Below are 26,290 nucleotides of genomic sequence, written 5' to 3' on the forward strand. Positions count from 1 at the left end.
TTAAAAACCTTTTAAATAAACATGCATTGGCTTTTTTCTTTCTGCAACTGGAAATTTGCCACTGCAACTGTGTTCTCTCTTCAGATTCCAGGTGCTGTTGATGATGAAGCTGTAAGAATATTCTTAGAGTTTGAGAGGGTTGAATCTGCAATTAAAGGTAAGAGTCTAAATGCTCAGCGTTGTAAACCTTGGGGGCAGAAGTTACCTTCAGTTTTATTTCTGGTGAAAGCTGGACAGTTTAAAAAAATATATATTCCACAGAACTGGGGAACGGGAGTTAGCCCACTGCCTGCCCTGAAACCAGCTGATAGGGTAGACCTTTAAGCATTACCCAGGTAGGTCCTGTCCTTGTCACACCTTTGTATAATACAGTCTGTCATCCCTTTTCTCAGTGTACTGTGGAATACACAGGGAATTAAACTTCCCATGTTTAGTCTTTACCTATTTAAAAATGTGAAACAGAAAAGGATCTCAGTGGGTCCCCATAAGTTATGTATCACTCATTTCTTTACTAAATTACACAGTCTAACAAATTTGACCCAATAACCTTCACCTCCAACTGTCCCAGCAGCAACTGTTACCCTGCGCATGCCTGATCTCATCTCAGAAGCTAAGCAGGGTCAGGCCTGGTTAGTACTTGGATGGGAGACCACCTGGGAATACCGGGTGCTGTAGGCTTATACCATAGTCTTTCGAGACTGAAGGTTACCAACCATTCAACTGTCCCAGTTCCTTAGAAGCAGGACTATCGCTTTAGCTGATGAATTACTATAACATGGCATCTAATGGGTATTTCTTTATATCTGGATTCCAGCGGTGGTTGACCTGAATGGAAGGTACTTTGGTGGACGAGTGGTGAAGGCATGTTTCTACAACCTGGATAAATTCAGAGTCTTGGACCTAGCGGAGCAAGTCTGATTTTCTTCTTTGATAAAGGCACAACACAGACACGTCACTATCTGGCATTTTGTATTTTTCAGCTGTGTTCTAGGAAGTGGAGTAAGAGATTGCATCACTTCTAACAAACTGGAAATAAGACCTTGAATAGACTTTTTCTATTGTGATGGACACTTTTTTATTATAGTATAAAATTTCTCAAAGACACTACCTGTTTGTTTTTTTCTTTGCTGCTTCAGAATCGTAACTTGCTGATGAGGCAATATTGTGTCAAACCCACCCCTTGCTGTTTTTCCTCCTGAAGTGACAAAGGGCTTGCTCAGATGCAGCTTCAAACCATGATTTGAGATTATGTGAATGAGTCCTGTGCTTATATGCTCCCTCCTCCCCTTGTGGGTTGTGATTGTCCTCCCCTCACGATCAGTTTTCATTTGCATCCGAACTAGTGAAATCTTGGTTTGCCACTAAATCGGGAGGCAACCAAACCACATAAGGGAAGGAGGGAGCAAACATGCAGCATCAAACCATGGTTATGTCAGTGTGTCGAAACCAGCATTCCCTGTAAGCTGCATGGCTACACAGCTGGAGTTGGAGCCCCATGCTCTAGAGCTTGGCTATGATAGTGACATAATCACTGAGTGCTCCAGAGCTGCCCTCACTCAGCTCTATTAAGGGTTCCATGCAGTCCATGTGAAAATTACGGAGAACACTGGTCTGAACTGACAGAATATTGGAAATGTCAGCGGTTGCTCTCTTTCCATCCCTATCAGTAGTATCGCAGCAAGCCTTTGCATGGACTGGGACATAGTTTTGAGTTGGTGCCAGTAAGACAATACTGGGCTAGGTAGACAAATTGGCACCTTCGTGTATTCATACTTCCTTGTGAGCCACTGCACTTCTCCTTTGCGTTATGACAGAGATTCCCAAGATTGTTTAGCCAGACCTCCTTTTCAGGGTGCTTATTCCAGTCATGCTTTCTGCCTAGCCAGGATCTTCACTGTTGTAATGCCAGGCATATGATGGAAATGCCACTAAATCGGTAGGGAACCAAAGCACATAAGGGAAGGAGGGAGCAAACATGCCGCATCAGACCATGGTTATGTCAGTGTGTGGAAATGCTATAGGATTTATCCAACCTATTTCTCCTGCTCTGCTGCTTTTCAGTCTCCTGGTCATTAAAGGAGTTATATTGCTTTAAGAGGATATACTATACTCTTTAAAGCAGAAGGGTGAGTGGAAAAATGAAGAGAGACCATTGAGATGCGCTCTCCCCAGTGAACCAAGAAAATGAGATGGATGCAGCTCTGTATCTAGAGCCAAGATTTCCTTAAGTGGGTTTATTGGCAGTTGCTTCCATGAGAGGTCCAGGACTGCAGTAGCAAAGATTCCATGAATTGCTTGTGTATTAGAGAGATTTATGCTGACATCGTGGTAAGCCTAACACCAAGTATGCCTCGTACTTTAAAAAGCAAACACAAAAAAACTCTTCCAAGAATACACTCCTTGTTCAAAGCTGAATTATTGAAAGTGCATGAATTATGCAAATTGAGGATTGCTACCTATACTTGTCTTACAAAGTTTATTTCAAGAGAAAGGATGCTGTCCTTCTTACAGGACAGTGAAGTATCTATCTGTTCCTTGTCCCCTAGAAATCCTGCTCATTGTATGCATGCACACACTTCCAAACCCATCAGCAGCTAGTTGAGGACTAGAAACTTGCTTTTTAAAAATAAAACTGATGTTCTTAAGATGCTTATTTCTGCAGTCAGTTCATATATTTTGGGGGGTGTGATCATTAGTACAGTTTTGGCATTAATCATTCCTCATTCCCCAGGGCTAATCCTGCCTGTTAATTTTTAGATTTCTCCTCATTAGGGCTGCTTAAAAAAAAAAAATTTTTTTTCCTGCTTTTAAAGCTACTTGAAGTAAAAGATCAAATGGTGCTATCTTGAAGTATGCTATGATTATTTTTGGGCTAGTGAGGGTCCGCATGGAGGAAAAAGTTTGTCGTCTGTTGGAACATGGTGCTAATCGAGCAGTTTGTGACTGGTGGGTATGGCTTTGCCTCTCTTCCACATATTGAGTGTCTATACAGAATTATAAACAATCTGCAGCCTGGGCTATTAACTCCTGCCAGGGCTAAGCAGGAGGCTAGTGTAGAATCTCTACCAAAGTCAACTTTAACTGGATCATTGTATTTTTTCCTATATAAGTGGATGGCTGCCATTTGCTCCTTGAGTTTCTGGAAAGAATTTACTTGGGGGAGATGGGGGACCTGATTACCAGTCTTTTTGCCAGCTTCCCTGGCTTCCACTGGTGGTGGTTCCCTATGAGAGTTGGGTTGGGGTAGATACAATTGTGCACAGGGCTGCATCTAGCCTCTCTGTAATGTGTCCTCTCTCCATAATCATATTGCCTCCTATTATTGGCACTTTTCCAAGTAAGCAATATTTGCCAAAACTTGGAAAGGTTTATTTTACCACCTATACCTGCTCCAGTTTCTGCCTTTTGAAATATGATTATACACGTACCTGGCAGTAAGTCCCACCACACTCAATAGGGCATATTTTTGGGGAGATCTGCCTAGGATTGCGCTGCATGTGTGACCTAAGTGGCATATTCCTGGTGGGCAGGGAAGAAGGTTTAAAGTGCTTTAAAACAAACCAGGACCTGTGCTGATTTGCTGCTAGAAAATCCTGGGACCACTCTCTGCTCTTTAGAAGTGGTGCAGGAGCTCCTCTTAAGATTTCTCATTTTTGAAGCATATGTCTGCTGGGTTTTTGTATTAGATTCCTACAGTCATGCTACTGAAATAATTACATGCAAGAATTATAAGGGTTATTCTGGGTTATAGATATAGCTAGAAATGTTGAGTGTATTGTGTATACAAATGTGTCTCAATATACAATTAGAAACTGGCACTTCAAAAACTGCATGCTGTCCTTGTATTCCCCGCACAAGATATTGGCCCCTTTCATTTCCTGGCGTTGCTGCTTGTTTGCGTCCAGCCATTGTTCTGCTTCCTAGAACAGATGCCTCCTCTTCCTCTAGATTTCATGCCTTCCTCTTCTCAAAAGCCCATCTTAGCAAGGCTTTCTGTGCACTAACTACCCTTGCTTTATTTACCCTCACCCCTCTCACTGCAATTTCTTTAACCCTGGCCTCTAGGGAACAGTATAATTTCAGTATTTGTTTTATAACGTTTATGTGCTGCTTCTTTAGTTAATCAAAGCTCAAATAAAAAACATTTCTTAAAAAGATAGTATTCTTAACTCTGCCCAATGCTTTTTTGTCTGTGTGTCTCATGTGTGAGTAGGTAGCACAGGTGTAGAACAGAAGCTGGCAAGTCTATGATGATATCCTTGCCACTCAAGGAGAAAGAAAACTTCCTTTCCTCCTGATTCTCAAACTGACTATGTTAGACTTGCTCTTCTTGATCCAGGCAGTGCAATTTTTCACACTAAGGAAAACAATGTGTATTTCAATCATTTATATCCTGCCTGTTTCTTGAAGAGGGTAATCAAGGTGGCTTACTATAGTAAAACATTAAAACAATAAATACAGAGCACAATCCCAGCAAATCACATAAGAGTTAAAATTACATTTTATTAAAAATGCCAGCCCAGCAAGTTGCTATCAAACACCATCTAAATAGAAAGGTCTTAATTAAGGCCCTGCTGAAACGTCTCCAGAGAGGAAGCTGTTAATTCCAGGGGGAAGAAATGTCACCATCAGGGTGCCACCTTTGAGAAGGCCCAAGTATATGTTAATTATGACAAATTATTTTTGTCCCAACATTCATAGCTACTCTTCAGCTAAAACTCTCAGAGCAGCATCTAATAAGAATACAACTGACAATTTGATAAAAATGTTTTAATGTTGAAAATGCAGAACAGAGAAACCATTAAATATCCCTGCACAAGACCAACAGAATCTGACAGTCATAGTTGCACTCAAGAAGTGCAATGGGAAAGTTTCTTCTGCCTTTCATGTTGAGAAGTATGTGACAGAGTACAGTTTGCTGCTTAGAGCAGGGGTGTCCGAACTTTTTGGCAGGAGCACCCCATCATCTCTCTGTGTTGGCCAGAAAAAATTCACATTTAAAATTTACATAAATGAAATATACTTTAATATTTATTTATATATAATATAATATAATTATAAATATAATTATAATATATTTATTTAATATTATATACTTAATGAATGATGGTCTCACAAAAACCTATAAAAGACCTTGTGCAAAGCAAGGCTGGCCTTTCCTTCCGTTGGTGCTTCACAGACATGAAACAGCAAGCAGCAGAGGGAGCCTGCAGTTCATGCAAGAGGTCGAACAGTCAGTCCTCATTTTGTAAGTCAGTGGTATTCAGACTGGGGCATTGTGATGCCCCCTTAAGGGGCAGGAGCAAGGGGGAAGGCAGCAACGGGATCCCCAGGATCTCGCTGCTCAGGGGGACTGCAAGGACTGGGATGCAGGGCTCCCCAGCTGCTTGGAAGTGAAAGTGGAGTGATCGCGCTCCACTTTCAGTTTTGCAGAGGTGGAGCGTGATTGCACCACTTTAACTTCAGAGTGGCTTCAAAGCAGCTCCCCACACCCTGGGAAGGCTGCTGCAGGGACTGGTGAGTGCATCCCAGTCCCTGCAGCCCCCCTGAGCAGCACGATCCTGGGGATCCTGTTGCTGCCTTCCCCCCCACCCCTGCTGCCTCTCTCCCTCCCCCACAAAGACTTAGTGGCTCTCAAACTTTCCCAGAGAGTTTGAGAACCACTGCTGTAAGTAGTTGTGTTGGGTCAGCACAGGCTCCAGCAAGTCTCTGGAGGACCACAGCCTCATTGGAGACTGGAGGCTTCACATGGGCCAGATTGGGGATCCCAGGGATTGCAAATGGCCCCTTGGCAAGGTTTGGGCACCCCTGGCCTACAGCATGAATCTAAAACCCTGTATGGGTTTTAGAGCCAGTGCTGTGGTTCATTCTCACACCAGCAGGGCGGCTAAATGATTGAATAATACAGAAGTCTGGCTTTAATGTCACCCTGCCCAAAGATGGACTTAGGTAGGCCACTTCTTCTTGGCCTCACATATTCTGCTGCAATTTGAGGATAACACTTGCTCACCTTACAGGGCGACTGTAAGGATGACCACAAGAGGTAAAATGCTTTACACACTTGGAAAGTACTATACAATTGCTAAGTATTGCACAAATTTTAGGGGGGAAACTTAAGGAGGCTATGAGGACCATGGTTTTTAGCTAAAATTGTGGAGTATCAGAGCATGGCTTGTGATTTTCATTAAGGGCCCCCCCCCCCTCTTGCAGCTCCTCCACCTGGGTTACAGTGGTCTCTGGTCTCTGAGCTGTGTGTTTGGACAGGGATAGCCCTGTGGGCGAGGTGACTGTGGAGAGTAGCCGTGCACTCCAGCACCTAGAGGGGAAGTGCACAAGTGCTCCCCTCTCCCTGAAACCTGGTTCCTGTATGACAAGCAAGCACATCTTTTGGGTGAAAATTAAAAGTCTGCAAGTGTGCCACTTTTTTTAAGCTGATCATTTATATTTTGCTTTTTTAAAAGAATAGTGTAATGCTAATAATTTGAGCCGATATTTAATGTTGGCATAAGTATTGGAAGGAAAGCCATCGAGAGTGCAGATTCCAAGACAAAGAGCAGGAACCCCTGACAGCCACCAGCTTGTTTGTCCTGGTGGAACTTGTGCCTCAACAGCTCCCTGTTATCCTCGAGTTGCAGTATTTTCCAGCATTGCATCTCCCTGCTGCAGAAGACTGCACCTGTTGGATATCTACCTGGCGCAGCCACGGAGCCGCTCTGAGATTTTCCCCATGCCGCGCTGCACCCTGCGGCTACACCTGCCTTGCCTGCCAGCCTCACCTCCCTGACTTGAAACGGCCCAGGAAGGGAAAGAGTTAAAGGGAACTCTCCAGCCTGCAAGTTGCTTCCTCTGCACCAAAAGTAGTGACGCTGCTAGAAGGAACTGCCCAAATCAGTCGCTTTCCTTCGCGATAACAGGACCTGCTGCGGAACGAGGCTGTGGAGGGGCCCGTCTGCAGCACAGGCAGCTGCCCCCCGCCCCGGCCACAGAGCGACAGCGCAGTCATGCCCTTCCGCAAAGGTAAGAAGGTGGCTGCCCTCGGTTCTCCCCCCCCCCGTGAAGGCGTGGCTTCTGCTCAGGGCTCCCAAGTGCTTGGGAGTCCCTTCCTTGTCTGTCTTGGTCTGGATTTCTGACCACTTGCATAAGAGCTGGCATTGCTTTCTGGCTCTCACTTCTGACCACAGGCACAGTCCACGGTCCAGGGCACAGTGCTCGCTCAGGTGGAAATCTATGGCTGGGCTCTGCCAGTTTAGAAAACAAGGGGGGTGGGGGAAAGGGGGCTCCGCCCCAATGCTCACCATATGATGAAACTCCATGCACGTAGAAATCTAGGGAGCTCTAAGGACAAGAAGATCCCCTGTATCTTGTTGCCACGCCCTTGCACCTGGCACTCAGAGATATGCCCAGATGGGAGGCTGGAGTTGGGGCCTATCACTGCAAGCCCTTGAGCACTTATGTGCTCAAGCAGCTGAGCCCTAGAGTAGATGCAGCAGTCATTGGCTCAGCTGTTCACTCCTACAGAGCTGTGTTCTCCTGTGCATTGATAAGCAGCTTCCTTGGGAAGAAAACAACACAAAACACCTCCCTAAAAGTAAAACAAACAAACAAAAACATAGAAGAGCAGACACATTGTATGCCACTTTTCTACTTGTAGTTCTGTAATTTAAAAAAAGACATGGGAGAGTATTCAAAACAGCACTTCCTGCCTACAGCCTGAAGCAGTTTGTTCTTTTACTTTTCCACTTCAGGATTCTAGCACCTCATTCTGTGACATGTGTAGACCAGGCAAGATTGGTGTGTTCGTTGACATCTTGAGGCAGGAGGACTGTACTAGGCACCTGTTTCCGTTTTCTTCTTTCCTGCCCTTGTTAAAGCTGAGAGGAGGCTCCTGGGTGCCTGTCCTTGAAATAACAAGGACAAGAACAATAACAAGAAATAACAAGTAAAATTAATGTGGTTTTTTTTCAAATAAAATGTGGCAAGTAGATGGATGCATCAAGTGTGATTGCTAAGCACATGTCCTCAGGATCAAAGGACAGGAACAATCAATCCCCCCCCCCCATCAGAAGGTATACAACAGGAACAATTTCTGGGGAAAAGTCTTTGTGCCATTTGAACAGAGGAATGTCTGAACTCTCTCTGGAGGAAAAGTTTCATTTGTGCCATTTGTTGAACTATGCCCGAGGGCTCTGCTTATCTGCAGTTTGCAGTGAGGCCTCTGCAATTACCTTTGGTGGAAAGTACAATTTATTTTTGCTCAGTGGGGGAAAACTTGAATTGCTGGGGAAAGTACAGTGTGTTGTATTACAACAACAGTCTTAGAACTGGGAACATTAGAATTAGGAGAAGTCTATGTAGAGTCTGGAAAAATCAATTTGGGAAAGGTTGAACTCTCCAGGGTGGACCAAGATCTCTGGGTGCCTGAGGTGGTGTACCAAATGTATGTCTTCCTGCCACCAGTGCATCTAGGCAGCAAGCAGAAAGAACTCCTACTCCTTCTTTCATGAAGGATTTGAGAAGGCGGAAAAGTACTGAACCAGAAGATACGAAGAAAAGAAGAGTGGTGGGCTAGAATGCCTCCTCACCTCACCTCCACTCCTTCATATTTCCTTCCATTCCCTCCCTGTCCTTCTCAAATCCTTCAGTGATGCGGCAGGGAAGGGCTCTTATGCTGCCAAACCAGGTGGCGAGGCAACAGGAAGATGGGGTGGCAGCAACAGCAACAGCCCCCCATTCCCTGTTTGTGATAGTACAGGGTGACCCAAAAAAAACCAGAACCCACAAATCTTTGAATAAAACTGTTAATTTTAATTTTTCTTTGGAAAGAACATGACTTTTATGCAAAGCGACCAAGATAACTGAAACTTTGGGGAATAATCGTACACAGATTGAAGTTTGAGTCCAGTAAGTTTCTTGAAATTTACTGGACCTTTGTAGGATTTAATAAAATTTTTATGGGTTCTGTTTTTTTGGGGTCACCCTGTACATGGGACTTACTCCTGAGTAAGTGTGGGTAGGATTGCAGCCTAGGATTGTTACAAATTGTCCTGCTTGATGACGTCACTTCCGGTCATGACATTACTTCCAGTGGGTTCTGACAGATTCTCATCCTAAAAAGTGGGTCCTGGTGCTAAATATGTGAGAACCACTGGTGTATAGGGTTGCAGCTTCATTCTCACAACATAGTGGAATAGGCTTGGTGCTTAGAATAACCCAGGATTTCTCAAACTGTGGGTCAGGACCCACTAGGTGGGTCGCGAGCCAATTTCAGGTGGGTCCCTGTTCATTTCAATATTTTATTCTGAATATATTAGATCTGATGCTACCATGGTATCTGTCTGCATTTGGGGAAATGTTATAGACCTGTACTTTTAACAAGCTACTACATATATTCTCTGTAAGAGGGAAGGGGGGCATTCATCACTGATGGGTAGTCCCTCCCACTGCAAGAGGCAGGGCCGAAATGGGTTTGGTCTCCTCCCAGGGGGAGGGCTTCCCAGTCCCCAGTTTTGGCTCTGCCTTGCACAGAGCAGGTTGCGTGGAAGCCAAGCTCTGTCCAGCTCAGTAGTCTCCTCCAGAATTCTTCAGCATTTTCGCCTTCCTTCTTGCCTTGACCGCTCCTCTCCCTCCTTAGCCAGGAACAGGCTCAGCACACAGGGCTTGGGGACTACAGGCCTTGGTTTAGGCCTGCAGGCCTCAACCACTTCTCAAATGAAGCAGGAGGCCTGAGGGATTCTGCAGACACTCCAGCACAGTTCCACAAACTGGCAGCAACAGTTCTCGGCAGAGTGAGGCCTTACTGGGAGAGTGTGGGTGAGCGTTTCCCCAAGACCACTGCTCAGAGCTTCCCAAGGGTCCAGAGTGGCGGTCAGCCCCGGACATGGTCGCAACCGTGCCTCCTGTGGCAGCGGAGCGGCCCACCATTTTGGCACAACAGGTGCAGCACTGCGGAAGAGTTCCCACCCAGCACAGTTCCTTCGCAGTGTCTTCCAGCCACAGTGGACGCAGGTATGGAGCGGGTCAGCAGCAGAGGGAGCGGGGCAGGGTCTAACCCCCCTACCTGAGCTGAGACCCAGAAGCAGTAAGGACGAGCCTCCTAAACTGGCAAAATTGGTCAAGGAGACAGTGGAGGGGGCTTTAGAATTGCACTTACAGGACATCACTAAAGCATGCCAGGCAGCACCTGTCCCCGTCCCCATCCCCCCCACTGCAAGGCATTTTCTTCTTCCCTCTTGCCTTGGCCACTCCTCTCCCTCCTTAGCCAGGAATAGGCTTGGCACGGAGGGTTTGGGGCCTACAGGCCTCAGTTTAGGCCTACTGGCCTTAATAGATTTCCAACTGAAGCAGGAGGCCTGTGGGACCCCGCAGACGCTCCAGCAAACGCAGAGGCTTCTTCCTCCTCTGATGAAGCAGATTCATCCCCTCCCCCCCCAAACTCCCCAAAGGGTGGATGGGGAAAGTGAAGCCCAAACCTAAGGCTTTGCATACAAAGTCCAAAAAGAAGGAATTGCCTCTGGACCTTAGCTCCACTCCTTCATCCTCCAACTGGAGGAAGGGGAGTTGTCTGGGGAAGGGGCAGATGAGGAGGAATCTGAGTCTCAAAGTTGGCCAGCCTGTTCCTCATAGAGATCTTTCCCAGGGTGTGGTCAAAGCCTCCCAGGCCCTTGCTCTTAAGCCCTCCAAGCAGGCTCAGCTCAGCAACCCTCTGCTTCTGGAGCTGCATAATGGGCATTTGTTTTTGTTTTTTCCTCAGGGGCCAGCCAAGCCGGAGATGGTACCCTTCCTGGCTTGGAATCAGTGGGCCCATCCCATACACCCCAAGCACACCTCCAGTTTCTTTGACAGGTTATACACCCTGCCTCATAAGACTATGCAGTGTCTCAGGGTCTCCTCAGTTGATGGGCCCATCATAACCATCTCTTCTGCAGTGGTCCTGTCATCTAAGGGGGAGGGGGACCTAAGGACTCCTGTGATTGGAGGGTGGTCACCTCCCTTAAAAGAAACTTTGAGGTGTCTGCACAGGCCCTCAGGGCAGCAGCAGCTAATTCCATCATCACATGTGCTACCTTTGTAGGGGCAGAAGAACCAGTGGCTTCCAAGCACAAGCTTCCCAAGAAGGCAAAGAATTGCCTGAAGGAGTTTTTTCACTGGTGGATACTTTCTGCGCTATGTCGTCTTCTGACTCCATGCAGCTGAGTGCTAGGGCTATGGCCACCAACCTGATGGCCAGACATGATATCTGGTTCAGACAGTGGGAGGGGGACTCAGCTTCCATTACCAGGTTGGTAGGAGTCCCTTTCCAAGGCTCCAAGCTTTTTGGGGAAGCACTTGACCCATTCTTAATTGAAACTAAGGACAAGCACAAGGTTTACCCCCTGGGAAGAAGGAACTCACCAAAATCAAGGCTCATTCCTTTCGGCCCTTCTGCTCAGGTCCCTGTGCTGGAGAGTCTTCACAGAGGGGAAGGAACAGGTGGAACAGGACTAGGGGTGTTCCTAGAGGCAGGGGCACTGGCTCCTCCAACTCACAAACCCCCAGATCTGGTAAAGACCAAGAAATGCATGGCAGCAGACCTGGAGATGAGTCCATCCCCATTGGTGGCTGTGTTCTGGCATTTGCAGACTACCTGCTAGGGTCCACCTCTGATGCATGGGTTCATCAGATGGTGTCACAGGGCTTTGCCCTGGAGTTTATCAGGATTGCCTGAGAGTGTTTTTGGCCAGTCCCGGTATCAAGGGATGTGATGAAACACCATCAGAAGTTGATGGCCATCACCTCGACATTAGAACAATTGACATAGTGCCACCTGAGCAGAGGGTCAAAGGGGTATATTCAATTCTGTTTTTGGTTCCCAATATCTTTAGGATCGCCTCTGTCCTAACCTCCATCAGATAGAGCACGGGTTAAGATCCCAGAGTACCTGAGGCTAAACTTAGCCTGATGGCTGGCCTTGGAGAGGCTTGCCCAGGGGGCCAGCCTAGGGATCCCACCTTGTATTGTTGTCACCACAGATGCGAGTCTCATGGGTTGGGGTGCACGTATGGGTCCGAATGTGGCACAGGGAACCTGGACTGGCAATGAGAACAGGAACAGTATCAACTGGCTAGAACTGAGGGTCATCTGCATGGCCCACAGAGGTTCCAAGCAGTGAGAACAGGGAGGCATGGGCTAATCAGAGCAGACTCGATGACTGCCAAGGCCTTTATCAGCTGCCAGAGCAGTACTTGCTCCAGAAAGATCATGGACTAGCCAGCTCCTGCTATGAGCAGAGGAGCACTTGGCATCTATAAGGGCCAAGCATCTCTCAGGGATGACAGATGTAGCCACCAAATGGCTGAGCAGGCAGCATGCGAGCGAAACAAAGTGGCCATTGCATCTCCAAGTCTTCAGGGAAATAGTTCGCAGACTAGGTCTGAAAAATATCAGGGTAGAGCAGGCAGAGGTGATTCTCATGGCCCTGCTCTGGCCCAGATGCCCATGGTTTTTGGACCTTCTCCAGAAGAAGGGAAGCGCTGGAGGCTACCTTTGAGGTCAGCTCTGTTCACACAGGGTCCTCTACAGCACCTTCAACCTGGGCTGTTCCAACTTACAGCCTGGAGGTTGAATGGGAGGCTCTAACCATGTGCAGGTACCCTGAGGGAGTTTTGGCCACCCTCTTGGACTCAAGGAAGGCATTGACCAGGAGGATCTACAGATCAACCTGGAAGAAGTTTAGGAGTTGGTGTATGCAGAGGGATGTTTCTGCCACCAAAGTTAGAACTAAGCGTTTCCTGAAAGGGGTGGCACTTCTTAATCCTTCCATGGTACATCAATGCCCTAGCTGGGATTTCCATAGGGTCCTCACAGCCATGATGGTTTTGCCTTTTGAGCCCATAGCCAAGATTTCTCTCAAGATGTTTCTGCTGGTCTCAGTTACCTTGGCATGAAGGGTCTCTGAGATTGGAGTGCCCTCCATGAATGTCAGCCTATGAACCTTCCACAAGGACTGGGTTGTGTTGTGGCCAGATTTGGCCTTTATTCCAAAGGTAAAGACCTGGTTCCACAGGACTTGGGAAGTAGTGCTTCCTTTTTTCTGCCCCAACCTGGCATATGCCAAAGAGAAGGTATGGTACAGGATGGATGTCCATAGAGTGCTCAGTTTCTACATGGAGCACATTAAGACAGTATGTACAATGGATGCCCTTTTTTATCAATTTCAGGGGAAAGCAGTGGGGTAGCACATCTCCAGGGCAACGCTTTCCAAGTGGCTGAAGATAACCATTGAGGCTTCCCACTGGATTTCAGGAAGGGAACCCCTGGCATTATGGCTCACTCTATTTGAGGGGCAGCTACCTCAACGGCATTCAAAGGAGTGGGCTCCCTGGGGGACAATTGCAGGGCTATCACCTGGTCCTCCCCAAGTTGTTTTACAAGGCGCTACAGAGTCAATGCTGCTGCTTTGGCCACAGCGTCCTTTGGCAGAAAGGTCCTGTAGAAGGTGGTGCCGTTGTGAGGTGCAGTCCAACTCTGCCCTCCCTTAACTTACTGCTCTTTCACATCCCATCAGTGATCAATGCTCCCCTTCCCTCTTACAGAGAAAAAGGAATTCCTTACCTGTGAATCTCCTGTTCTGGGAAGAGGGAAGGGGGGCATTCAACCCATCACTCTATTGTCGGCCTGTCACAGGACCATCAGCACATGTGGGGTGTTAGACTGGACAGCCAGTAATGGGGTAGGCAGTCAGGCCTTTCCCCTGCTACCTGTTATTGTTGATTGCCTGCTTTCTCTAAACAATTTTTCTCTTTGAGCATTTGACCGCAGGTTTACTGCGGTACTATAGGGAGCAAAGGAGGATTCCTGGTTTTCCGGCTCAGCTACGCAGACTGGGGACTGGGAAGCCCTCCCCCTGGGAGGAGACCAAATCCATTTCGGCCCTGCCCCTTGCAGTGGGAGGGACTACCCATCAGTGATGAATGCCCCCCTTCCCTCTTCTCAGAACAGGAGATTCACAGGTAAGGAATTCCTTTTTCTTTTAACAATGATAGTAAATGGGATGTAATCCTGGGTACGTGCTGGTAGGACAGCAGCATGGGATTGCTAAAAATTTTCCTGCTTGATGATGTCACTTCTGGTCATGACATCACTTCCAGCGGGTCCTGACAGATTCTCATTCTAAAAAGTGAGTCCTGGTGCTAAATGTGTGAGAACCACTGAGTTGGCAGGCTGCTGACCAATAGCTCAGGAAGCAGGGATATCTCTGCAGGTTTTTAGTGTCTGTAAGGTAGCAAAATTAATGAAGCCATTCCAGGTCTGTAAATCCTCCTGTAACTTTGACCTGATGGGAGGGATTGAAAATGTGACCCACCCCCCACCCCTGTAATCTGTGTAACAAAGATATTGTTTCTGATAATTCTCATTGACAAGAAGTTGATCTGATCTAAATGATTGACAAAGTGGAACGGAGAAGCTAGGTAGGAAAGAGCCAAGAGCTGAAGCCACTTGTCCCTCTACTCCCCACAGTTAGGCAGCAGATGTGCCCTATGGGAAACTGATCTCAAAAAAACCGCATCTCAAAAAAGACATAGTGGAAATGGAAAAGGTGCAAAAGAGAGCGACTAAAAAGATTACGGGGCTGGGGCACCTTCCTTATGAGGAAAGGCTACGGCGTTTGGGCCACTTCAGCCTAGAGAAGAGACGCCTGAGGGGGGACATGATTGAGACATACAAAATTATGCAGGGGATGGACAGAGTGGATAGAGAGATGCTCTTTACACTCTCACATAACACCAGAACCAGGGGACATCCACTAAAATTGAGTGTTGGGAGAGTTCGAACAGACAAAAGAAAATATTTCTTTACTCAGCGTGTGGTTGGTCTGTGGAACTCCTTGCCACAGGATGTGGTGATGGCGTCTAGCCTGGACGCCTTTAAAAGGGGATTGGACAAGTTTCTGGACAAAAAATCCATTACGAGGTACAAGCCATGATGTGTATGCGCAACCTCCTGATTTTAGAAATGGGTTATGTCAGAATGCCAGATGCAAGGAAGGGCACCAGGATGAGGTCTCTTGTTATCTGGTGTGCTCCCTGGGGCATTTGGTGGGCTGCTGTGAGATACAGGAAGCTGGACTAGATGAGCCTATGGCCTGATCCAGTGGGGCTGTTCTTATGTTCTTATGATGTAACCTGCTGTTGCTTGTAAGGAGTGCTCTGCTGCCTGCCACCATTCAGTGTTCAATCTGTATCAGGGCTGGACCAAGACCTGACACCTGAGCTCACATGCCAAATGCTGTTCCCCCTTACCCGATGATGTGCCAGCCTCTGTTCTTCCCGCTCTCCAAAGTTCACTCAGCACTCTCCTCCCACCACATTTCCTGTCCCCCTCTGTTCCTTCCTTCCAATCCAGGGAGCAGTGGAGACAGACAGAAATGGGCCCCTCCTCACTCATCTACTGCCTGAGGCGACAACTTCAGTAGTCCTTATGAAGGGCTGGCTCTGACCTGTATATTTCTAAATAAAGAAAATAGTACAAAACCTCTAGCAATCTCCCCTCCAAAGAAGGCCAAAAATCTGGTCTGCACTGTCCCTGGAACTTCTCATTACTTGGGGAAATGGGGTGTGCATTTAACCATATCCAGGGTGAGTGAAAGTAGTGCAGCTAGGCTGGGGCCAGGGGGGGGGTCCATTGTTCCCCTCTGTGGTGGAGTGGTGGTTTCCACCATCTCCACTAGGGAGTGACAGCGCCTATCTTTTGGCACATGGAAGTCTGAAAAATGGGTCCACCCAGCCTGCCTCTTATAGGGCTCCAAATGGAACCATTTCTGGGGCCAGGGTCATGCATGCGTGGAGGTGGGGGTGGTGGGTGCAGGGGCTGATGCAATGATCCAAGGGGACATCATTTCTTCACCCAGCCCCAGGTTCCCACGACTGTGCTGCTAAGTGAACGTACAGAGAGAAATTGCCTTTGCATGTTCAGCTGAATGTCCATAAGGTGTGCTTACAGGTCTCTCCCTATGGCTGGGAGACCTGCTTTTCCAAGGCAGGAGTCCTATTAGAATACGGTTATACAGGGTGGCCACAAAGTCCCTATGCATTAGATTGTTCAGATTTAGGATTGGAGCTATTTAAACCTTCATAGAGACATTGTAGCCACCCTGTACATTCACAAAGCCAGTGCAGGCAGTCAGCTGAATACATGAAAATTGGGAGCCTGTGGCTGTGATGCTGCTCCCTGCTGTGTGTACTCATCCTATGGAGGGCATGGGCTTCTGAAACAGACTATTGGATTCTGTAACCCAGTGCTGGCTCTTCTGACTGGCTGCAGCTCTCTGAGATTTCAGACAGGGGTCTTTTCGGCCCCTCTTTACATGAGATCCCTATTGGTGGAGATTTGGGGAATCCTTTTACGTGCAGAACATGTGCTAGATCCCATGAAAAGTTAAGTGCCTCCTCTCCACTGTTGAAAGCTGCCCCCTAGAGATAGCATATCCCATAATAAGAGGGGATTCTCTCTCCTCTCTGCCACTCCTACTTATGCAATTGCCAGCAAGACATATTATTACAGGAACCTGCTTTATTTAAATCTAGTGATGCGTGTGGTGACTCATACTGTCCCGATTTCCCATTTTGACAAGGATCCAGTAATCCTGATGGGAGGACTTACTCTTCCAGTATGGACTGATCTCTTTTTCTGCATGCGTTGTGCATGTACAGGCTCTCTCTCTTGCTCCCTCCCCCAATATACTGTACTTGTGTACTTTCTGTATATGCTGCACAGGTCAGTTCCTGACCCTCTTTCATCTTATAGTGAATCTGGAAACCAGTAAAAAGATGTTTAGCTTAGAGTGGGAACTGGTTGTGTTTCCCAGGATGGTAGGAACAGCCACACAGTTAGAAAATGAAAAGTCACAGCAGTGCATGTGGAGAGCAGTGCTTGAGGGGATGCTCCTCATGCAAAGTCCAGTTCACACATGGGGAGAGGCTACAGCTCAGCCTTCTGTAGTATGCAGAAGATCCCAGGTTCAATATGAGTTTAAAAGATCAGCATTACCAGTAATGGGAAGGCCTGAGAGCCGTAAACACTGCTGCCAGTCTGAGGTGTCTGTATAAGGCTAGCTGAACTGATGATCTGGCTCTGGATAAGGTAGCTTTGTAGGTTCAGATGAAATTTCACTTCCAGGACAGCACTTTGTGACATTCAGCCCTGATCACCTTTCTGAATGGTTGGTTTTGCTTGGTCTCATGGATTTTTTTCCATTGTCCACTCCAGAGGCAAAGAGGCTGAGCTTTAGAGAGATAGAAGGGTGTGTGTATCTGTATGTGTCCATGCATTTGCTGCAATTTTATCCCACCCTTCTTCCAAGGAGCTCCGGACTTCATGCATGCCCCTTTGCTCATTTTGTCCTCACAACAGCTCTGCATGGCAGTCATTCCAAAGACATCAGCTGCTACAAGGCCACCCAGTGAGCTCCATGACTGCATGGGGATTTACACTCAGTCTCCCCCCCCCCCCAGCCAAAGTCAACACAAAGATAACAAGTAAAAGAGGGAAACTTATGGTCTTTTATTTTGTTTTGTATTGAAGCAAAAGAAATAGGAGCAGAGACATTTCCTGAAGGTTACTTGGCACAATGGCATCATAATCGGGAATAGAAACTGGAAGTCTTGGCTCCTCTTCTTCCAGTACTAGTCTCAAGGCTGAACTGCTTAGTTCTTCTTCTTGTTTAAAAAACAAAAACAAAATACCCTTAGAGCAGTGGTTCCCAAACTGTTGGGTCACAACCCATCAGCAGGGAATCCCTATCTCTGCCCCTTTAAGGGATGAATAAGTGTGATTATTCAAATGTGGAAAAAAATCAGGGGACAATGGAGAGATGATGTCATATGAGAACCCCTCCCCCAAAGTGTGAGTGAACAAAGGGTGACAATCCCAGACTAAATATCCCATTTGGAAGTGCCCTATGTGAAACAAACATTGTGAGTTGCTACAGTGCAGACTAAGGCCCAAATCCTAACCAATTTTCCAAAGCTGGCATAGTGGTGCCAATGAGACATGTGCTGCATTCTGCAGTTGGGTGGCACTCATGGAGGCCTTCTCAAAGTAAGGGAATGTTTGTTCCCTTACCTCAGAGCTGCATTGACCAATATCGGTGCTGAAAAGTGGGTTAGGATTGCACCCTAAGAGTTTATGGGACATGTAGAAACTCTTGCCAACATCAGCAGGGATGGAAATGAAATGGAGCACCCTTGGGAGATGCTGTGGACCTTCAACACTTTCCTTTTCCCCCTGCATATCCTCTTTTGCTCCCATCTCTTCAGGGTCAGCCCATCTATGAAGCCATCTGAAGTGGTCGTCTCAAGTGGTGGGGGGGGCGGAATTCGTCTCTGCTTACTTGCCTCCACTGTTCCTCCTTCTCTTCCACTCCCTGGATTGGAAAATGATGAGAGGGACAGAGTCCCTGTACCCCCACCTTCTCGCATCCAGGAGTGGACTTTATGAATCATAACACCAAGGTTGCGAAACGTTCTGCCTCAGGTGGTCTGTATCACTGCATCCCTCCTAGCTTGTAGGCAGTGGGCAGAGGAACTGGTCTTCCAAGTTTAATTGATTGAAATACACCTGCTCATGTTAACAATCTGTATGCTTTCGATACATATATGGTCATCACTATGCATTATGCTTTACAAAGCAGTGGGCAAGGATGGGTGAGTCCAGCACGGCTTGACTCGAATCAAGTCACAAGTCTCCATCCTCCACAACTCAACTAAAAAATGAGTTTCTGAGTTGCTCAGAGAAACTCAGCCCAGAGAAACTCTGACGCAAAAAGATGAGTCTTTTTGATACAAAAAGACGAGTCTTTTTGATACACGTCAGCCACAGCTCCATGGAAAGAAACTGAGTTGCTGCCAGGGTACGTGTGTATGTGTCGGAGTTTTCTTTAAACACTCCCCTGCTTTCCCCATCCCATCTGTTAACAAGGCGGGAGGGGGTGGGATGGACTGCATGAGAGTGGGGACAGAAGTGGCAAGAGGGAGGAGGGTCAAGCGCAGCAACTGGGAAGCTTACTGCTATGACCCAATCCTTTGCAATTCTGTTCAGAAGTAGTTCCATTTTTGCCAGTCATTCAGTGAGACTCTTTCCTCCCAAATGACAACAAAGCTCATAGGAGCCATGAGGCTGGAAAGTGTGATCACTACGAACCGCCTCCCCCTGGCTTCCCCGTTTCCTTTTTCCCCTTCCCTGTTCTTCTCCAGCCAATTCTAAGGCAAGAACTTCCTTGGGCAGCTTCTTCTGCCCTATCTCACCCAAAGAAAAAAATCAAACTGCCCATCCTTCATCCATTTCCCTTAGAGATGGACAAGAGAGCCCGCTCCTGCCTCTCCCCCCAACTTGATGCGAAAGCAAAACATTAATCCCTTCTCTGCCGCCTGGCTGGAACTTCCCTGCTGATCGCCAGGTCTGAATGATGGCCCCCACGAGGTCTTTCATGCCCCCAAAAAGTAAGCAAGCACACCCAGACACAGACAGACTCCAGTCTGCATGCATGGGGAATCGGTGCTGAATCAATTGGCTTCAGGCTCGACTCAGTGCTGGAGTCATTGACATGCCTTACTTGAGTCAGCAATAAACACGTGTTTTTGCAAGTCTGACTTGAGTCACCTGAGAGTGGGAGATAGGTACTTGTCCTGACAGGCTTATAGCCTATAATTTCATATGTGGGGGGCAACGGGACTGCAAAGGCAGGGAGACATGAGAGAAAAATATGTGTTCCTTTCAGTTAACAGTGATCAATTTGCTGCTGTTGTTTTTCTTTTTTTATGATCCATCTTAACTTGAGGTTATTATGGGCATGGTTACCAGCCTTGTAGATTTACACATGAAAACCCAGGGCACAGCTGTTTTAATAAATTAACTAGCCTTGTCTGTGATGAAAGGGTGGTGGCTCCATGCCAGAGTGTGCAGCTTCTAGGAAACCTTGAGCCCCAGCATGTCTCTTGTAAAATTGTTTATGAAATAAAACATCCCTCAGCAGGAGTAGGAGTGGCAAGGCCTTTCTTTTTGTAGGTCGTATGCAGGAGGAGGCTGGCATCCCAGTCTGGGAACATTCTCCACTCTGCCTGTTGGGAAGTTCAGTCAGTTTGCTGTGCAAGTAAACAGTGACACCTCTCCAAGAACCTGGTGCACAGATGGCATGCCAGTTATCTTTGCAGCCTTGCAGGCTGTGCACGCTCCCTCCACGTGTGGAGCAGGAGGAAGTTTTGCTTTCTTCCTCCTGCACTGCCTGACCTTTCTGTCACCGAGCTCTCTGAGTGGCTCTGTAGCCATGTGAAAGAGGCATGCGTGCTTATTGTTGCCACTGGCCCTGTTCACATGCCTTCTCTCTGGAGAAGCTGTTTCCAAGAAGCCTCAGGAACAAGCAAACCTGATAAACATGCAGCATGGTACAGTCAATGTTTTTGTTCAGCACTCAGGAGAGAGAAAACATATTTTTCAACTGTCTTAGCTTCAGCAGCTGTTCCCCCCCCCCCCCCATTTCAGGCTCCAGCCTGTTGAGTTCAAACAGTTGCACAAATTTGCATAATTCTGAAGGATGGGATCCAAGGGATTTTAACTGTTTGGGGGGAATTTGGGAACACAAAACAAATATCTTTTATCAATAGGTTTAGGTTTGTTGCCTAGAATGGACAGTAGGGAGCCAGCTGCTTTGGTATTTGTTTTTCTTGACTTCGCAGTGTGCCTGCTGTTCATGGATAAATTTCTAGTGATCCAGTGACTTGTCAGCATGATTTCAAACCTAAGCTTTACAGGGTGTCAGTCACTGCGAAGAGGGACAAACATACGTGCAAGTCAGGAATGGCTGTGTTTAAAAAGTATATGAACACAGAAAACTGTTTCCTACTGAGTCAGACCCTTGGGCCATCAGGCTTGGTATCGTCCACAGACACTGGCAGCAGCTCTCCAAAGTTTCAGGTGGGTGTCTCTCCTAGCTCCATCTGGAGATGCAGTGATTGAACCAGGGATCTTCTGCATGCAGATCTGGTACTCTACCACTGAGAGAGGATGCTCTACCTTCTCTCAAAACTGCTTTGCTTTTCCAGTTCAAAAGTGTCTTCCCCAGCCCTATTCTGGTTCTGGAGTGAAGGGAACACACATGCAGGGAGATCTACATGGGTCTAAAATGATTGCATAGAGTCAACACATATACAACTGCGTACATACCATGAATGTACAACTGAGTTGGAATGCTGCTTTTTCAGGAGGGGGCAGCCCAATCCTATACTTGGCAGTACTGCGAAGTACAGTGGCACCGCCAGTGCCGCCAGAGGTTGTCTTGGGGGAAGGGAGCTTTCATCCCCTTCCCCTGAGAAAAGCCCCAAGCTCCACAATGGAGTTTCTCAAATCTGCGCCTGCTATTTTGCTGGCACAGACTTAAGAATCTCTGTGTTGGACTTTTCAGCCCAACAAGGAGGATAGGATATGGTGGAGCAGGTCTGCACCTGTCCCACATTCCTCCCACTTTGGTTCCTCTCTCTGCCCTACCCCCACCATCTCCCCACCCAAGAACAGCTCCCCCCACCCCAAAAGTCCTTACCACCACCCAGAGCTCTTCTCTTGTGCTGGTGCTTTCCATCTGGCACTGCGCCAGTGTTCTCTCCTCTCTGGGTGTTGTGAATGTGCCTTATGGCACATTTGTGACACCCAGTGCAGATGCTAAAGGCCCATAGAATTGGGCCCTGAGTCAAAAGTGTTGGGCTCAAATTCAAGAAGCTTGGAATGAGTGAAACCCAGCAACTTGGTGGGAGAGCACCTAAATTCCAAGGACTCACTGCTGTGATCAGAGTGTATCTCTTTCCAGGGAGCTCTTGGGTAGGGAACAGTAGCTGCTAGGAAGAGCTCCAGCCACAGCAGTGAGATTTTCTTTCATGCCCTCTCCCAATCACCACCACATGGGGCTCTGAATTTGGGAGGCAATATGACCCCTTTTACAGGGTGAAAGCAGCATGCACCCAGTGGCACACTTACAGCTGTGCAAGGGAAGAGTTGCATAATGGTGATCTGTAATTTTCAGATAGCTTGTTTGCCATTGCTCATCTTTAAGTGAGGAAGTCCCAGGTTTCTAGAAACACAGTTTGAGAACCATTCTGATAAAGAAGTACAACAGGTTCACAAAAGCTCATTAATGTCTAAGTTTAAGCATATCCAATTCCATATGACTGGAAATATCCTAGAGAACTGCCTGCAAACATACCATGAAGGCAGATGCAGGTAGCTTGCAGAGCTCACATGAATTTGGGACTGCATAATAGTCACTCTTGATTCACCAAGTGCTCTAGGAATCCAGATTGTGCTTTGGGCACATAAAGCACATTTGCGCCTCCTCTAGAGTCGGCTTGCACTGTTAATGTTATTCATGTATGGCTTCCAACAATAGCAAAAGCAGCAAGACAGCTGAGCCAGCAAAAAAATGACAACCAAAAGATCTTTATAAGGTTCTCAAATCCTGTTAAAATTGGGGCAGGGGGAATGGGACGGGACAGATGTTGTTTGACATCTGTCAACACAGATGACATTCAGCCAATTCTGTGGGGGCCTTCAGCTGCCTTTTTTGATCCTCTTAGCAGCAGGAATGCATGGGCAGGGCATCCACTGCTACAGGCACCATCTTTTCCCCCCCTAAAATCCAGTGCTCCTGCAGTTGTGTTGGACACAACAGCAGAGGCACTGCAGTAAAGGAGGAATGCAACTGCTGTTGTGACTGCTGAAAAGTACACTCCAAGTCACTGCCACTGCTAAGGTAAGTCTCTCCCAAGCTCTTATGGGGGTTGGCCTTAGCAACAGTGGTGGCGGCTGCTCAGAGGAGTCTTGGAAGCCATACTGCTGTTAGCTGTCTTCTTTCATCAGGGCTGCAGGGGCCAGTGTGCCAGTTGGCCGTCTTCTGCCTAGTAAGTGAAAAGGCCTCAAGAAGGAGTACCATAATATGAATGAGGCCACAGAAAATGCTCTCTTTCTGGTAGGCACCTGGTAAAAGTCAGAAGGTGACGGCACCTTGAGAACATTTTAATCAACCTTTGCATTCATTTGGAATAAGATACTGGGCTTTGGAGTGTGAAACAACAAGCAGTGCAGCTGGCCTGGCATTGGTATTTGTAGGAAAGAAGCCATGACACTAAAAGCTTTGGCATTTGGAGGGGACAGAATTTAATGACATAGAGGCCTGGTCTGAGCACAGATTGTGTTGTTTCTTCTGCAAGCGACAATCTAGTTATTCAAGGAGGAATAAGAGAAGTTTTATAGCTTCCTGGGCATGTAGAGCAGAGACTGTGTAAACTGGGTTATGTGTTTCTAATTCAAGCTGTGTAGCAAAGAATGATAGAAGCTGACAAGTAAGTAATGAAGGGACTTTCTGCACAGCAAGAAAACAGATAAGGTTACTAATTCTCACTGTGTGTGTGTATGTTTAAGGAGGCACTTCATTTGCATCTGTAATTTCCTTTAAATCCATGCATGTTTGTAATTGCCCACTGACAAATATACTGCATTTGACCTAAATGGGGGGGGGGGGGGAAACACAGCTTAGGACACAGTTTCTCATGTGTGGCAAGAAGCTACTTATAAGTCAGTACATTTTCAAGCATTTTCACAGAGCCTTTGTGCCTGAGTCACTCTGTGACATAATCAAAAAGATGTCTGTGCAAAGGCTTGACTAGATGCCATGGTAACACGGGCCTTGTGACATCACCAGATGAGTCAGGAGAGGCAGTTAACTCATTTAACGGTCTGCCAGGAAGGCCATGAGCAATGGAACCTGAAGGGAAGCTGAGGTGAGTTTATGTAAGAGCCAAGAGGGATATCCAGTTGTTAAGTCCTTTGGGAAGGACTGCAGCAACGTGTTCTATTTATACTTAGGCTGGTGACTGCCTGAACAATGGATCTGCATGTCCTAATTCTACATATAGGTGACACAGTCTGATTTAAACACCCAGCAAATGGGGCTCCACACATTTTTTATTTTTTACTAGATCTGCATTCCATTAAAGCAGGACTTAAGAGCACAAGAAGATATTTCAAGCAAGGCCTCTGAGAGGAATTTTATCAAGGGATGCAAAGTTTCTTTTGGGCCCCTTTTGGGGTACAAAGTTTATTTGGGGCCCCTTCCCTTCTCCAGTGGATCATAATTTCTATGAATTATGATATATAAAACTACGTAGGCTTTCACAAACCGTGAATGCCAGTCCTCACACAATATATACCAACATTTTATGAGATTCCAGGAAATTTCCAGCTCCCCTCCTTTGGCTCCTGGGTTTCCTTTTTGACCCTGAAACCAGGTACAATTTACCCCCTGCACCCCCCTCTCATGGGCCCTGCCTTCAAAGGTCTGTCTAGTCCAGCATTCTGCTTCCTACAGTTGTTTCCCTGCAACTGGTATTTAGTGCCAAAAATCAGAACACCGTGGTCTTCCTATGGCCTGGAGCTTCTCATGTTGTCCATGTAGCTGAGGCAGGGGAAGGTGCACTGCATTAACTCTGACCCTGCCAATGAAAGGCAAAAAACTCAGTGCCCTTAGTGGCTTTCTACAATCTTATTTATATAACAAATACACAGGTTGTTACTGATCTCTTGCATAACACCAACAGACTTTGCGGAGCTGTCTCCTCTGATTATTCAAAGTATCTTGTACAAATGGAAAATGGGAGTGCAGTCACTAAGTTATCTGTATGGATGTGATTGCACAAGTTGTGTCACAGAAGGGTACCTTTTGGACTTTGCCTCTAGTGCAAATGGTGGTCACAGGTGCAACCCCCCTGCATGACAACAATGCTAATTTGTGGCTTTTTAAAATGCTTTAGCACAGGTGTGCGCCCCCTATCCACTTCAACTCCAGTATGGAATCACTTGTCTAGCTTTTACATTTTAACTAATTTTAGTATCCCCTGCAAACTCAGCTACCTTGCTGTTATCTCTGTCTCTAGAGTAGTCTAGACCATGGGTGAGTGCTAAATAGCTGGGGTCCTCATACAGATCTTTAGGAGATCTCACTGTTTATATCCCTTGATATGAAAACTGTAAATTTATTCCGCATCCTCAGCGACTGCATTTTAACCATTTACTGATCCATAGGGTGGCTTGTTCCTTTATCTAGTCCAGGGGTCGGCAACCTTAAACATTCAAAGAGCCATTTGGACCCGTTTTCCGGAGAAAAGAAAACCTCGGGAGCCACAAAACGCTTTTGACATCTAAAATGATAACACTGCATATATAGTTTTTTTTACCTTTATGATCTGCTGCAAGCTCCCCTTCCTGTGCTAACCAGACAATATACTTATTGTCGAGATAGATATATCTTGACTGAGGGCCCAATCCTATCTAACTTTCCAGCACTGATGCAGCCCAGATGTAAGGAAACAAATGTTCCCATACCTTGAGGAGACCTCTGTGACTGACTCCCCACTACAAGATGCAGTGCATGCCCCATTAGAATGGCTGCACCAACACTGGAAAACTGGATAGGATTGGGCCCTGAGATGGCACTCTGAGGCACACACAGGGTGACCAGATGTCATAACAATAAAAGAGGACAAGTCACCCCAAAATGTAGGATATTGAAGAAAAATGTAGGACCACAAAATAAAAGCTAAAAACACTCATCTATATTGATTATATATTGATCAATATATAGATTATATATTTATTGTATTATTGATCTCATGTGCCTAATTTAAAATTACTTATTGAATTTAAAACTGTATTACATATAATTTATTAATTACAAGAGGGGATGTGTTGCCTGCTCACAGGGAAAAGCAGGACATTTAAGTTCTTTTCCAGGACATGAGGCTAAAAAATAGGACATGTCCTGGAAAAAGAGGACCTCTGGTCACCCTGGGCACATACTGGGACGGTGCATGCTAAGACGGCACCCTTGAATTTAGCACTCTTCATTTTCCCCAGGTCAACCCCCATCTTTCTTGCTCCTGAAAGAGCACCCCTTTCTAAGGCTCCCACAGCCCCATCTCTGCCCTCCTGCTCCCCACGGCACCCCAGAAAAGCAAGGTAAAGATGGCGTTACACAGGCAGCCCTTCCACAGCCTCCCTCTTACCCACCCACCCACCCACCCTTGCAAAGTCAACACTCTCCCCCTCTCCCACTGCTCTGCCTCACCTATTGTCCTACAAGACAAAAGTGAGGTCATCCCCATTGCCTCACTGTGCCAAGCCCCACCCCACAGCTGTGTGCACAGGAGATGCCCACAAGGGGACTGCAGGCACCTTCTGCCCTCTCCTGGGAGCTGCCCCTGCCTCCCCCCACCCA

The 26,290-nt window shown here is 46.9% G+C and overlaps 2 protein-coding genes across 6 annotated transcripts in view; both read left to right on the top strand.

The window, feature by feature from the left end:
• Nucleotides 1-2,653, top strand: part of RBM17 (RNA binding motif protein 17) — a 29,737-nt gene extending 27,084 nt beyond the window's left edge. For both annotated transcript variants that reach the window (XM_066633948.1, XM_066633947.1), the window contains exons 11-12: nucleotides 85-157; nucleotides 815-2,653. In XM_066633948.1, the coding sequence (XP_066490045.1) occupies nucleotides 85-157; nucleotides 815-918 (177 nt within the window). In that variant the 3' untranslated portion in view covers nucleotides 919-2,653. The remainder of the gene's footprint in view (nucleotides 1-84; nucleotides 158-814) is intronic.
• A 4,258-nt stretch (nucleotides 2,654-6,911) lies between these two features.
• The window catches only part of PFKFB3 (6-phosphofructo-2-kinase/fructose-2,6-biphosphatase 3), a 105,187-nt gene continuing 85,808 nt past the window's right edge, over nucleotides 6,912-26,290 (top strand). For 3 of the 4 annotated variants that reach the window (XM_066633235.1, XM_066633236.1, XM_066633238.1), the window contains exon 1: nucleotides 6,937-7,017. Coding sequence is in view for 1 of the 4 variants with exons in the window: in XM_066633237.1 (XP_066489334.1) it covers nucleotides 7,002-7,017 (16 nt within the window). In the remaining 3 variants the exon portion in view is untranslated. Of the gene's footprint in view, nucleotides 7,018-26,290 lie in introns of all 4 variants that reach the window. The other variant, XM_066633237.1, reaches the window with a different exon arrangement.

The sequence above is a fragment of the Tiliqua scincoides genome, chromosome 7 (assembly GCF_035046505.1).
Source record: "Tiliqua scincoides isolate rTilSci1 chromosome 7, rTilSci1.hap2, whole genome shotgun sequence".
Lineage (NCBI taxonomy): Eukaryota > Metazoa > Chordata > Lepidosauria > Squamata > Scincidae > Tiliqua > Tiliqua scincoides.